This window comes from Dipodomys ordii, unplaced genomic scaffold, assembly GCF_000151885.1.
Source record: "Dipodomys ordii isolate 6190 unplaced genomic scaffold, Dord_2.0 Scaffold49, whole genome shotgun sequence".
NCBI lineage: Eukaryota > Metazoa > Chordata > Mammalia > Rodentia > Heteromyidae > Dipodomys > Dipodomys ordii.
In genome coordinates, this window is record NW_012267265.1 from 4,980,601 (window position 1) to 4,995,198 (window position 14,598).

Here is a 14,598-nt window from a genome sequence, read left to right on the forward strand (position 1 = left end):
CTCTGGGCTTGGGCGCTGTCCCTCAGCTCTTCAGCTCAAGGCTAGCACTCTACCACTTGAGCCACAGCACCACTTCCGGCTTTTTTCTTTTTGCTTATTGGTGCTGAGGAATTGAACCCAGGACCTCATGCATGCAGGGCAAGCGCTCTACCACCGAGCCAACTTCCCAGCCCCTATTGCAGCATTATTTACCATAGCTAAGATATGGAACCAATCCAGATGCCCCTCAGTAGATGAATGGATCAAGAAAATGTCCTGTCCAGGCTGGCTTCAAATCATGATCCTCAGATCTCAGCCCAGTAGCTAGGATTACAGGCATGAGCCACCCAGTACTGGAATGATTTATCTTTAAAAAAAAAACAATTTTTTTTTTTTTGGTCCTGTCGTGGGGCCTGAACACTGTGCCTAGGCGCTGTCCCTCAGCTCTTCAGCTCAAGGCTAGCGCTCTACCACTTGAGCCACAGAGCCACTTCTGGCTTTTTCTTTTTCAAACCCAGGGCTTCAGGCATGCAAGGCAAGCGCTCTACCACTGAGCCACCTTCCCAGCCCATGATTTATCTTTTAATAGACTATACCTTACAATTGCCAGGATGTTGTTTTGTTGTACCTTTAAAAAAACAAAAAACAAAAAAACAACCTACCAATCCTGACTCAGGGCTTGTCCCTGAGCTTTTTCTGATCAAGGCTAGCGCTCTACTACTTGAACCAAAGCTTTTTTTTTTTTTTTTTTTTGTCAGTCATGGGGCTTGAACTCAGCCTGGATGCTGTCCCTCTGCTCTTCAGCTCAAGGAAAGTGCTCTACCATTTGAGCCACAGCGCCACTTCCTGTTTTCTGATGGTTAATTGGAGATAAGAGTCTCACAGACTTTGCTGCCTGGGCTGGCTCTGAACCTTGAGCCTCAGATCTCAGCCTCCTGAGTAGCTAGGATTACAGGTGTGAGCCACCTACCCCCATGATGTTTTTTATTTACTTTGTCTAAGGTACACTTTATAGTGTAGTAATTTCAGTTAAATATAGGATAAATTGTACATAGAATGATGTATCAGCCAGTGTGCCCACACTGGCTCATACACAAAAGAAAAAGGAAAACAGGGAAAATAAGGGAATAATAGTAGTATAGCCCTTGGCTAGAATAGGTCTTGTTTGTTCCCTAGCACCTGAAAAAAAGAAAAAAGAAAAATGAAAAGGTACTGTGGCTCAAATTTGTAATATTATTTCCAAGGAGGAGATCATCAGGAGGCTGAGATCTGAGGATCATGATTAGAAGCCAGCCTGGGCAGGAAAGTCTACGAGACTCCTATGTCCAATTAATCACAGAAAAAGCCAGAAGTGGCACTGTGGCTCAAATGGTAGAGCACTTTCCTTGAGCTGAAGAGCTGAGGGACAGCATCTAAGCAAAAAGTCGTTCAGGGACAGCAAGTACCCAACTCCCAACTCAGAGCTGGAACCCCAGGACAGGCAAAAAGAAAAAAAAAAAAGATGTACCAGACCGATTGGAGTAACACATTATTTTATGTACTATTTCCTGATTATAAGGAAAAAAGAACAATCGGGAGAGACCTAAGATTTAAGCCAATTTAAAGCAGGTGAGGGCCTGAGCCAAAGCTCTGTGTAGACAGAGTAGCAAGCACCCAAACACAGGAAAGAACAAGTGCAAAGGCCCAAAGGCAGCGGGGCAAGATTATGCAGGGACTGCACAATATTGCAGAGTGGAAGAACAATGTGGTATTTGAGAACACAGACTCTGGACCCAGTCTACCAGTTCATGCTCAGCTCTGCCACTTCCTAGCAGTTCCTTCACTGACCAAGTTAACTCAACCCATTTCTCCATCTTCAAACAGATCTAATAACATTATCTCAATGAGTTGTGAGTATTAAATCAATTACTACTACTATTATTATTACAGGACCTCACAAATCCTATCAAGCACTGTAGCATCAAGTGTCACCTCCATGTTTATGACATTGTTATTTTGATTAGTCAAAAATTTTGATTGCACCTTATCATTATTTATATGTTGTGTGGTTAATGGATAGTAATGCACAGATAAATTAACAATGTTTTGGAATACTGATTTTTTTCCCATTAACTTGTCTTTAAAACCCCTTACATGCTGCATTTCAAATACAAATTCTCATTTCTCCTCATTCCCTATGTGCCAACCACCACTTCCCAGCTAAACAACAATTTTGTATGATGACATTTCATTGTTTTTGTTGAGTTTCCCCACTGGAAAGTAAGAAAGGATGGGAAGTATGATACTGAAAGAAGCAACTTAATAAGCTGGATTTCAAACCAATCAATTTTGTTAGATGCTTTATTGTCAGATTTAGTTTAGGAAAAGAAAAAACATTTTTATTTACTCAAAATTTTGGATTATGTGTATTTTAAATGATTTACAGCACTCTTACCCTGATGCTTGGAATTATCCAAGTCAGAAGTATAACAAGTCAAGTAGTCACAAGTTTTTCCATGTTTCTTTCTTCCTTTATTTAGCAAATAATTTTTAAGCATTTCCCATGTTAAAGAATTATGCCAGATGATAAAATAGTACAAGGAGGAATAAGATATACTGTAATCCCTACCTTTTTTGTTTTTTTGCTAATCCTAGGACTTGAACTCTAGCCCTGGGTACTGTCCTTGAGCTTTGGTGCTTAAGACTGACTCTCTACCATTTGAGCAACAGCTCCACTTCTGGCTTTTTTGAGGTTGACTGGAGATAAGGGCCTCATGGGCTTTCCTGCCAGGGCTGACTGTGAACCTAGATCCTCAGATCTTATTCCTCTATGTAGCTAGAATTACAGGTGTGAGCCACCACTCAGCTTTTCTTTCTTTTTGTTTTGGGTTTTTTTTTGGTCCCTAAGTTTTCTCTAAATCACTATCAGTGGATTAATTTGTAACTATCTTTTTTCATAAGTAGGTCATGGTAAGACTGAAAGCTCAGGGAACTTGTGGCTCCACCCTTTATTACCTGGGTACAACAATCCATCCCTGCCCATAGTCCCTCTTTCCCAGGAAATTCTGTCACAGAAGAATGCAGCTAAAATGAGAAATTCTTCACCAGCTGTTATTATTATATGTGCTCCCTCTCCCCAGGCTAAAACAGAACAGAATATTTTGACACAGCTGGCACATTAAAGCATACTTGCTCAAATAACAAGGTACTGTCTCCTTACTGAATATTATGAAGACTTGAGCCCTTGTCAAACTCAGTACCTTACCACTGACGATGGGGTAGAAGGCTCAGGGAGGCTCTGAGTGAGGCTAAGTGACTGGGTGAGGCTCTTTACACAGACAAGCTGGTTTTAAAAATACTGAATATTTATTGGCTATTTTTTTTAGACTGCAACAACATGCCCCCATGGAAAATGTCTTATGCAAAATGTCAAGTGTCTAGTTTTTAAAGCACAGGACAATGTGAAGCTCATGGCATTCTTGGCAGTATTATCATCATTTTCTTACAACCTTGGTACTGAAAACATGAACTTTCACAAAAGCCTTTATGATATGTGTTCTCATTGATTTGACCTCACAAATGAAACAAGGTCCTTCTTCCTGAGTATAATATTTGCAAATCTTTTCAATGATTTATTCACTTATTCACAAATAACACTTTTTATAAGACAGTGGTAAACAGCAGAGATAGAAAAATGGACAACATGGTCCTCGTTGTTAAGTTTGGCTGAACTGTCTTAATTACATGCCCATCATACATGAATATCTTCAAAGTGTTAGCATGTAGATATGTACCTGGCTTTCAAGGAGGATTTAAGAAGGTGATGCCATTGTTGAAGCTTAAGGATCTAGCAGGAATTTATTGTGTGTGTGAGTCCTGGGAACTGAATTCAGGGCCTGAGTGCTGTCCCTAAGCTTTTCTGCTCAAGGCTAGCTCTCCACAACCTCATGCTTTTGGGGTAGTTAATTAGAGTTAATTAGAGACAACAGTCTCACAGGCTTTTCTGCCTGAGCTGGCTTTGAACCACAGTCCTCTGATCTCAATCTCCTGAGTAGTTATGAGGGAAGGGCAAACTTTGGGGCAAGAGAAAAATGCCAGAGTTATGTGGCAGAGGCAAAACCTGGTAAGTAGGCAAGAACCAGATCATAGCAAGCAAACTAAAGAATCTGGACTTTTATTAAGGGGAACCAGTGGATGATTTTAAGAAGGGAAATAACATGGACAGGTATTTTCTTATTGGGGAGGGGCTTATACATGGGTGAACTGAGCAATGCATTGGAGGGAAGCCAGTGTTAAATGCAGAGAGACTAGTAAGGAGGCTATTCTTGTAATCTCATTGAGAAATGATGAGAAGAATATAAGCCATGTCACAGGCAGAGAGGATGGAGAGCAAAGGAAATATCCTATAAATAGACATCATACACTTGACTTGCTTGTACATGAGGAGGTGGAAAGTCACAGTCTTTCTTCCCAGATTCCTCCTTCTGGGCTTAGGCAAGTATTTAGCTAGTGGTACTATTGAGACAGGGCACACAGAAGATGCATATATATACATACATATGTATATATATGCAATACACATATATATGCATCTTCTGTGTGCCATATATATATGTATATATGTAAAGGAGGCTGGGGAAAATGATGAGCTCAATTTTAAACAGGGTATCTTGAGACCTACAGTGAATTAGATGCCAAGGTACATGAGTCATTTAGTTAGCTGTGCTTTTCAGGCTCAAGAAATTTATAAGACTCTTCCAGAAACATGAGAACCTGTCAGTCTCATTTAGAAAGGAATAGGCATCACTGACTGGGGGACATGACATTTTGCCTTTTTAAAAGAGAAACAATGAAAATGCAGGAGTTGAGAGTTAAAAACAAAACATTATGCTACTCACTACCAAATATCACACGTTGGAGCAAATTATTTCTAATTTCGACTTGCTCATTGCAGTAAGCTAAAGGCAGGCATCCGTTTGATGGGTTTACTTCTTCAAAACACGTGAAAATTAGCAGTGTACCTGGTGGTGTTTGGATCTAGGAATTCCTCTGAGCAGGTTTGAAGAGCAAGAGCTGAGAAGCGCGCCCTCCAATGGCAGTGGAATCAAGGGTCTCTAGCATCCCCCTTTTAACCATCAAACAAAGCCCTGTGAAGAAATACAATTTTCGGGGATCAGAAGACCACGAAGATCGTCCTGCTAACCCAAAGAATCCCCCAGAGCCCGCCCTGGGGACACGACCCCCTTACCTGTCACGTTGTCCCAAAGCAAATTTCACTTTCGACACACAAAAAAATAAGACCCCAGACTTGACAGCTTGCAGTAGGTGCCTCGGGGAGACTGTCACAACATCCTACAAGCCAAAATGCGTAGTCTACACCGACCCTCCCAGCCGGCTGGGCAGGGCTTCGACCACGTGGGTGTCTGCGGCCAGCTGGAGCGAACTGCGAAGGAAGGGAGGAGGCGTGTCCCTGCGGCGGGAGGCGGGGCCCAACCAGTGGGCGTGGCCCAGAGGATCCCGACTGTCCCCTCTCGCCTTTTGCCTTCGCCCTTCGAGCCGCCACGTAACGCCACGTCCTCGCGCATGCGCACGTCGGCCAGCGGCGGCGGCTGTTTCCGGGGTTGGGGGACTGGAGCGGCTGCGGCGGAGTCAGCAGCAGCGGCGGTGGCCGCGACCGGGCCGTGCGGAGTGCGGACTTGGGGGCGAGGCCCTGCAGGAGGGCCTGGGAAGTTCTCTTTTCTTTCCCGAAGAGGCTGATACAGCCGGTGACTGAGCTGCAAGATGAATTTCCTCCGCGGGGTGATGGGGGGTCAGAGTGCCGGACCCCAGCACACCGAAGCCGAGACGGTGAGAGGAGCAGCGCGGCCCGGACTTGGGAAGGGGTCCGGAGGACGCAGGGGCCTGGCGGCCACCGCCCGAGCCTCACCGCAGGCCTCGGGGCGGGGGTCACTGGCCTCCTGTCCGCTTTTGCCTATTCTCCCCCTTTCCTGGGTCCCCCGAGTTATTCTCCCATTGCGGCGGCTGCTGTCAGCCGCGCCCCACCGCTCCCCCGACCCCGCGAGGCCCGCCGTGGGACCTGGCCCTGGACCGATCCGATCCGAGGCAGAGGTGCTTGGGACCGGCATCCCACGCCCCCGGGACCGCGGGCCCCTCCCTCCTTCCCTTCAGCCCTGTGACTCCATTGGCCCGGGAATCCTCAAGTCCTGTTCTCATTCTCGCGGTCTTCAGATGTTGGCTTTGGGGAGGACTGGAAAGAGGGTTTTAAAGACCCAGCTGTTGATTGGTAAAGAGCTTGTGGCTAAGAATAAAACGATATTCTTTGGGGGCACCTGCTCCTGGCCCATCAACTGCAAGGACGGGCGTTTTGCCTATATTTCAGGTTCGCCCAAATGTATGTCATTTGGCAGATCACTCGCTTGGGTGGTTGTAGAACTCTTTTACGCCCAAGTCACTTTGGGGGACACATCTTACACAGTTTTTTTTAAGGGCACCATAAAAATGTCTAGCCATCAAAAAGCAGTATTTGATGGTTGAAATTTGGTTAGTCTACTGGAAAAGATAATATATGACATTTTCTACAATTAAGCCTTGAGAGTAGTAATTATTATTATTATTTAATGGTAAGAAAACTTGGCAGAGATTGATTGAGTAAATAGGAAGCAAGCAAGCAGACACACAAAGGAAGGGGCACACTCTGGGTGCTCTTGAGGAGAGACAGATACTGAGAATAATAACTAGATCTACAGAAAAGTGATGACATTGTGAACTTTGGATAGTTGCCATAGAAAAACTTGTACTGAGATCCTGAAAAGGTAATAATAATAGTTTTCATTTGTCAAGATCATACACCTGTGTTAGATACTATGCTGAATTCTTTATATTGCACATTCTCCTGTAATCTTTAACTACCCTGTATCTACATGATAATACCTTCACTTTACAAAGAAAGTAATGAGGCTTAGGGAGGTGATGGAACTTGAGGAAAATATTTTTTTTTAATTTTATTTTTTGTCGGTCGTGGGGGCTGAACTCTGGGCCTGGGCGCTGGCCCTCAGCTCAAGGCTAGCACTCTACCACTTGAGCCACAGCACCACTTCCAGCTTTTTTCTGCTTACGTGTTGCTGAGGAATCGAACTCAGGGCCTCATGCATGCAAGGCAAGCACTCTTACCACTGACCCACCTTCCCAGCCAACTTGGGGAAAATTTTAGAGCTAGGATTCCAGGCCATACCTGCCTATATCTCAGTTTGTGTCTGCGAACTTTTGGAAATTTATGTAGCAATGTTAAAATTAACTGTTTTAAGCCTGAGTTAGAAATTTATTTTGAGGAGGGGTGCACTGAGGATTGAACCAAAGGCCTTGCACATGGCCAGGCATTCTCTCTTATCTCTGAGCCAGACCCCCAATCCCCAGCACCAGGATAAAACTGTTGAAAACAGAAGCTGAAACGTGATGAATCTTTTTGCCTCATTTGAAAACCTAATCTCCCTCTTCTTTTTCTTAGTCCTCCTCCTTGTCTGTCTCCTCCTCCTTCGTTATGTATATACACACATGACATTTGGCTTCACATACCATTCCCATTTGGTAATAGGATAATAGGCTACTCTTAGTAGAAGACCATGTTTTCTCCAGGTTACCACATTTCACCTCTGCTTTGTTTTGTTTTGGTGTCTGAGACACATGCTTTGAATTGTATCTTTTAAAAAAATTATAGAGGTGATGTTCAGAGGGGTTGCAGTTACATAAAGGAGGGAATGAGTACATTTCTTTTTGAACGGTCTTTACCCCTCCCCCCCCCAATTCTGTGTTGCATCTTATTAGAGCTTGCAATTGAAATTGGACCTTGATTTGAGTCCTGATGCTCTACTTTTGATTGAAAAGGTGAGAGATGGCAAATACCTTTTTTTGGTGATCATGGGGCTTGAACTCTGGGCTTGGGCACTGTCCCTCAGCTCTTCAGCTCAAGGCTAGCCCTCTACCATTTGAGCCACAGTGCCACTTCTGGTTTTTTCTGCTTATGTGGTGCTGAGGAATCAAACCCAGGGCCTCATGCATGCAAGGCAAACATTCTACCACTGAGCCACCTTCCCAGCCCAGCAAATACCTTTCTAAGTAAAACTGTGACTCCTGCTATTTTTTCTTTTTTTTTTTTTTCCTGTTGATTGTGGGGCTTGAACTCTGGGCCTTGGTACTGTCCCTATACTCTCAGCTCAAGGCAAGCACTCTACCATTTGAGCCACAGAACCACTTCCAGTTTTCTGGTGGCTTTGAACCATGATCCTCAAATCTCAGCCTCCTGAGTAGCTAGGATTACAGCTACCAGTACCCAGCTTGCTTTTTTTTTTTGGTGGTGGTTCTGAGACCTGAACTCAGTGTCTGGGTACTGTCCCTAAGCTTTTTTGCTCAAGACTGTAAGGCTCTATCACTTGAGCAACAGGCCTACTTCCTGTGTTTTGGTGGTTAGTTGGAGATAAGAGTCCTGCCCTGGCTGGTTTTGAACTGCTATCTTCACATCTCAGCCTCCTGAGTGCCTATGATTACAGGTGTGAGACACCAGTGTCGGGCTGGAGTACAGATTTTAAATCAAGAAGGCTCCCTGCAGACCACCCAGATCAAGCCTCCTTTTACAGTCACCAAAGCAATTTGCAGCGTATTTTATAGCTAGTACTAGAACACTTTGAGCTTATCACTAAACATAGTTTTTACATCATGATTTCAAAATGATGCTCAAGTGTCACCTTGTTTTTTTGGTTGATTGTGAGGCTTGAACTCAGGGCCTGGGCTTTGTCCTTGAGCCTCTTGGTGCTCAAGGCTAATGCTCAACCACTTTTGGCCTTTTCTGTTTAAGTGGTAGTGAGGAATCAAACTCGGAGCTTCATGCATGCTAAGCAAACACTCTACCACTAAACCACATTCCCAGCCTCAAGTGTCACTTTTGTATATTGTATAAATAAAAGGAAAGTGAGCCTGTTACTGTTTAACTTTTGAGTGTGTACACTTAAAATTTAAAAAAGCACATTGACTTCTGAAGAGAATCAGTACACTCTGAGTTACAGTATAAATAAAATTTATTTTTCCATCACATTCTAACAGGAAGTACAATAAGGAGTCATTAATTTAGAATTTATAGAGCTTCAAAGGAATGCCTAGTGTAATATTAGATTCTTTAATTGATGCTTTGATCTGACCTGGGTATTTGACTTATCAAAGCTTGGGATCTCTTAATTTCTATATCATCCTTTAGTATACTAAAGAAGTAGGGTTTGAACTCAGGGCCTTAAGCATGTTCAACACACCTACAGTCTTGCTTTTTACTGGCTATTTGGAGATGGAGTCTCATGAACTTTTCTGTTTGGGCTGGCCTCAAATTGTGATCCTCCACATTTTAGCCCATTATAGGCATGAGCTGTGGCATATGGCTAGCATTCTACCTTTTATATACCTAACCCTTATAATCTCCCCTCTTCCTAGTAGAGAGTGAACCCAGGGCCTTGGACATTCCAGGTGAGCATATTCAACTACTAGATGATCAGTAAGGTTGTTGTTTTAAAAATAAACTAGATCTGGTGTTTAAACCCTGGGCTTTGCACTTGGTAGGCAAGCATTCTAGCCTATTTTTGCTTTGGTTACTTTTGAGATGAGGTGTTACTTTTCCCACCAGGCTACTGGATTTTAGTCCTCCTATCTATACTTGCTACCATAGCTGGATGATAGATGCATAGGTTCCACCATGCCCAGCTTATTTTATTGAGAAGAAGGTCTCAAACTTTAAATTTTTTTTTACATGATTGTAAAGATGACATAGAGAAGGGTTATGGTTACATAAGTGAAGTAATGAATATATTTCTTTTCCAACATTGTTTCCCCCTCCTGTGTTTTTCTCCCAGTTTCCCAATCCTCCTGGCCTCAAACTATGATCCTCCTGATTTCACCCTGCCAAGTAGCTAGGATTATAGGCATGAATCTCTGCAGTAATTTTTTTTTTAAGTTACAGTCTTTTTTTTTTTTTTTGGTCGGCCATGGGGCTTGAACTCTGGGCCTGGGCACTGTCCCTCAGCTCTTCAGCTCAAGGCGAGCGCTCTACCACTTGAGCTACAGCGCCACTTCCGGTTTTCTGGTGGTTTATTGGAGATAGGAGTCTCACGGTCTCTCCTGCCCGGGCTGGCTTTGAACCTCGATCCTCAGATCTCAGCCTCCTGAGTAGCTAGGATTACAGGCGTGAGCCACCAGCACCCGGCTAAAGTTACAGTCTTAAAAGAAGTGACAGATCTATAATCATAGCAACTTACAAATACTAGTTTACTAAAAAAGTACTTTTTTCTGGTATGGGGTTTGAACTCTATGTCTTCAGCTGATAATTTTATTGAACTTAGGTATTGTTTGAGAAAGTTATATTGTTGTTATGATAGTAATAGTGTGGAAAGTTATATTGTTGTTATTATTATTATTGTTTTTTGCCAATCCTGGGACTGGAACTCTGGGCCTGTGCACTATCACTGACTTTTTTTTTTTTTTTTTGGGTCCAGTCGTGGGGCCTGAACTCTGGGTCTGGGCGCTGTCCCTCAGCTTTTCAGCTCAAGGCTAGTGCTCTACCACTTGAGCCACAGCACCACTTCTGGCTTTTTTCTTTTTGCTTATGTGGTGCTGAGGAATCGAACCCAGGGCCTCAGGCATGCAAGGCAAGCGCTTTACCACTGAGCCACCTTCCCAGCCCTCACTGACCTTCTTTAGCTCAAGGTTAGCATTCTACCATTTGAGCCACAGCTCCACTTCCAGCTTTTTCTGGAGCTAAGAGTGTCACTGACTCTTCTGCCTGTGCTGGCTTCAAATCATGATCTCAGATCTCAGCCTTCTGAGTAGCTAGGATTACAGGTGTGAGTTACCAGCACCTAGTGAAAGTTACATTATTGATTGTACTGTACTTCTCTTTTCATAATCTTAGTTAAGAGTAACTGGGCTGGTATAAAGATGTTGTTTAGGCAATGACTCCTTTTTTTTTTTTTTTTTTGTGGGTCCAACAGCTTCAACTCTGGACCTGAGCAATGTCCCTGAGCTCCTTTGGCTCAAAGCTAGTGCTCTACCATTTGAACCACAGTTTCATTTCTGGCTTTTTCTGTGATTAATTCAGTATAAGAGTATCATGGCTGGGCGCCGGTGGCTCATGCCTGTAATCCTAGATACTTAGGAGGCTGAAGTCTGAGGTTCAGAGCCAGACCTGGCAGGAAAATCTGTGAGATTCTTATCTCCAATTTACCACCAGAAGACCAGAAGTGGCGCTGTGGCTCAAGTGGTAGAGTGCTTGCCTTGAGCTGAAGAGCTCAGGGATAGTGCCCAGGCCCCGAGTTCAAACCCCATGACCAACAACAATAAATAAATAAGCTAAATTACTATATAGTCTAAAATTGGCTCTTCTTTCCCACCCCACTTTCCATCACCAGAATTTTTTTTTTCTAGTCGTGGGGTCTACCACTTAAGCCACAGCACCACTTCCGGCTTTTTCTGCTTATGTGGTACTGAGGAATGGAACCCAGGGCCTCATGCATGCTAGGCAAGCACTCTACCACTGAGCCACCTTCCGAGCCCCAGAATTTTTTTTAAATGAAGTTTAGTATTTATCTTTCTAATGTTTTGTTTTTGTTTTTTGTTTTCTTTTGTGCTGGTCCCTAGAGCTTGAATTCAGAGTTTTCACTCTTGTTAGGCCTTATAACTCAGAGCTGATGCTCTACCACTTGAGTCACACACTCTAGTTTAACTATTTGATGGTGAATTGGAGATATATTTTATTTTATTTTATTTTGAACTCAGGGCCTGGGCGCTGTCCCTGAACCACTCTGTGCTCAAAGCTAGCACTCTACCACTTGAGCCACAGCACCACTCTGGCTTTTTCTGTTTATGTGGTACTGAGGAATGGGATTCTGGGCTTCATACATGCTAGGCAAGCTGTCTACCACTAAGCCATGTTCTCAGCCTAATTGGAGATTTGTAAGCTTTACTGCCCCAGCTAGCTTCAAACCCTGATCCTCAGATCTCAACTTCCTAAGTAAATAGGCTTATAGGGATAAACCACCTAGCTAATTTTTTAAAATTCAGCACTATATATATATATATATATATATATATATATATATGTACACACACATATACACACAAATATATTTCTTTTAAGTGAATATGTATCTGATACCAGCTTTTAAAAAATATAATTTATTGGTAACTGATTTTTTTTTTTGCGTTTAGAGTAAAGGTTTCAGTTTTATTTTCAAAATAATTTAAGAAAAGAAACAAACTTAAAATACCTCAATTTGCTGGGTGCCAGTGGCTCAAGCCTGTAATCCTAGCTACTCAGGAGGTTGAGATGTGAGGATTGAGGTTTGAAGCCAATCCAGGCAGGAAAATCCATCTTCAATTAAGCACAAAAACACAGAAGTAGAACTGTGGCTCAAGTGGTAGAGCACTAGCCTTGAGCAAAGCAGCAGTGTACTCACTAGATACTGTGTTGAAAATGAACTGTACAACTTGTGGGTGGGGACAGGAGGGGAAAACAGAGCAAGGAAAAGGGTGACACTGTTCAAAAAGAAATACACTCTTTTTTTGGTGGGGCAATCCTGGGGCTTGAACTCAGGGCCTGGGGTCTGTACTTGAGCCTCTCTGTGCTCTACCACTTGAGCTATGGCACGATTTCTGGCCTGTTCTGTTTATGTGGTTCTGAGGAGGCAAGCATTCCACCATGAAGCTGCATTCCCAGCCCAGAAAAGCACTTTTTATCTGACTTGTAATTCCTTTGCATATCACCTTTATAATAACAATAAAAAATGGGTAAAAAAGTTAATAAAAAGCTCAGTCCCCAAGGCTTTGAGTTTAAGCCCCAGAACAGGCAAAAAACTAAAAAAGCAAAACAAAAACAAAAACAAAAACAAAACCCAAAAAACAAAACCCCTACATTTTTGCTCCTATGTTTAAAATTTTTTATTTAAGTTTAAATAGAGCTAAGCTATATATCCTATCAGAAAATATAAAATCTTATCCCAGTTTTTTAAGTCATATATGAAAATAAATTTGAAATGGAATAAGATATATCTTGTTACTAAAATATATTTATACAATTTGAATCAGATTGCTAGACCAGAAGGAAAGGCACACAATGGTCTATATTCAATTTATCTTATCATCTGAAGCTGACATTTTTGTACATTGAAAAAAAAGATAGTCTTTAACAATTTGAAAATATTTAGGACCTTTTCTTTCCTGAAAACATCTTTTTTTTTTTTCTTTTTTCCCTGTTCTAAGGCTTGAACACTAGGCTTGGGAGCTCTCCCTGAGCTTCTTTGGCTTAAGGCTAATGCTCTATTGCTTGAGCCACAACACCACTTCCAGCTTTTTCTGGGCAGAGCTAAGAGTCCCTTGGACTTTCCTGTCTGGGAGGCTTTCAAACACGATCCTCAGATCTCAGCCTCAGCAAAAGAAGCTCAGGGACAAGTGCCCAGGCCCTCAGTTCAAACCCCAGAACTGGGAAAAGCAAAACAAAACAATATGCAAGGTTAACTTGTTAACCAAATATCTTTCCTAGTAAGTTCAAAGTATCTTCAACAGACAGGGTTTTTTTTTTCACAGTTGTAAAATGTGCTATAAAATTACTCACTATTTTAACCAGGCACCAATGTTTCATGCCTATAATTCTGGCTACTCAGGAGGCTGAGGAACACAGTTTGAAGACAGCCAGTAGGGAGTTGAGTGGAGATGGACTCACAAACTTTGTGCCTGTTCTGGCTATAACCATCACCTTCCAGATCTCAGCCTTTTGATTAGCTAGGATTAAAAGCATGAGCAATTGGCACCCAGCTTGTTGTGTGTGTGTGTGTGTTGTGTGTGTGTTGTTTTGTTTTTTCCCTTGGTCCTGGGGCTTGAACTCAGGCCTGGGTGCAGTCCCTGAGCTTATTTCAACATTAGCGCTCTAGCACTTGAGCCACAGCCCCGCTTCCAGTTCCTTTGGTAGTATCGGACTTAAGAGTCTCAGATTTTCTTGGCTGACTTTGAACTGAGATAGGATTATAGGTGTGAGTCACCAGCCCCCAGCTTGTTGATGTGTTTTTCTGTATATTTTTTAAAATACAATTTTATTGTTATTACAGTGTTATACAGAGGAGATATATTTCATAAATCATGTAATGAGTACGTCATTTTTAGACAGTGTCACCTGTTCCTTTTCTTTTTTTTTTCTGGTGGTTAATTGTTTTTTTTTTTTTAGTTTAATTTTATTTTATTTGTGAACATACTGTACAGAGGAGTTACAATTACATGGGCAGGATAATGCGTACATTTCTTACCAAGCATTGCAGCCTCCTCCTTTGGTTTACCCTTCACATCCCTTCCCAGCCTCCCCCCTCCCCCCCTCACCTGTTCCTTTTCTTTCCCCCAGTTTCCTCCTCCAGTCCCTGCCCACAAATTACTTAGTTCATTTTCCACATAATGTATATTAAATAGCATGACTGCATTTGTTTAGCCTTCCTCCCTCCTTTCAACATTCCCGATTTGTCACCCCCCCAACAAGAAGAAAAAAAAAGCAAAAACTAACACCACCACCACAAAAACCCATTTCTACTTCCTAGAATTCCTTTCTGATAAAATATTTTTTTTAATTTT

At 42.5% G+C, this 14,598-nt stretch overlaps 1 protein-coding gene across 2 annotated transcripts in view; it reads left to right on the forward strand.

Annotated features, from left to right (window-relative positions):
- The first annotated feature begins 5,507 nt into the window (after nt 1-5,507).
- Nucleotides 5,508-14,598, forward strand: part of Uso1 (USO1 vesicle transport factor) — an 87,712-nt gene continuing 78,621 nt past the window's right edge. Inside the window, exon 1 of one of the 2 annotated variants that reach the window (XM_013020213.1) lies at nt 5,508-5,805. In XM_013020213.1, coding sequence (XP_012875667.1) covers nt 5,740-5,805 — 66 coding nt within the window. In that variant the 5' untranslated portion in view covers nt 5,508-5,739. The remainder of the gene's footprint in view (nt 5,806-14,598) is intronic. The other variant, XM_013020212.1, reaches the window with a different exon arrangement.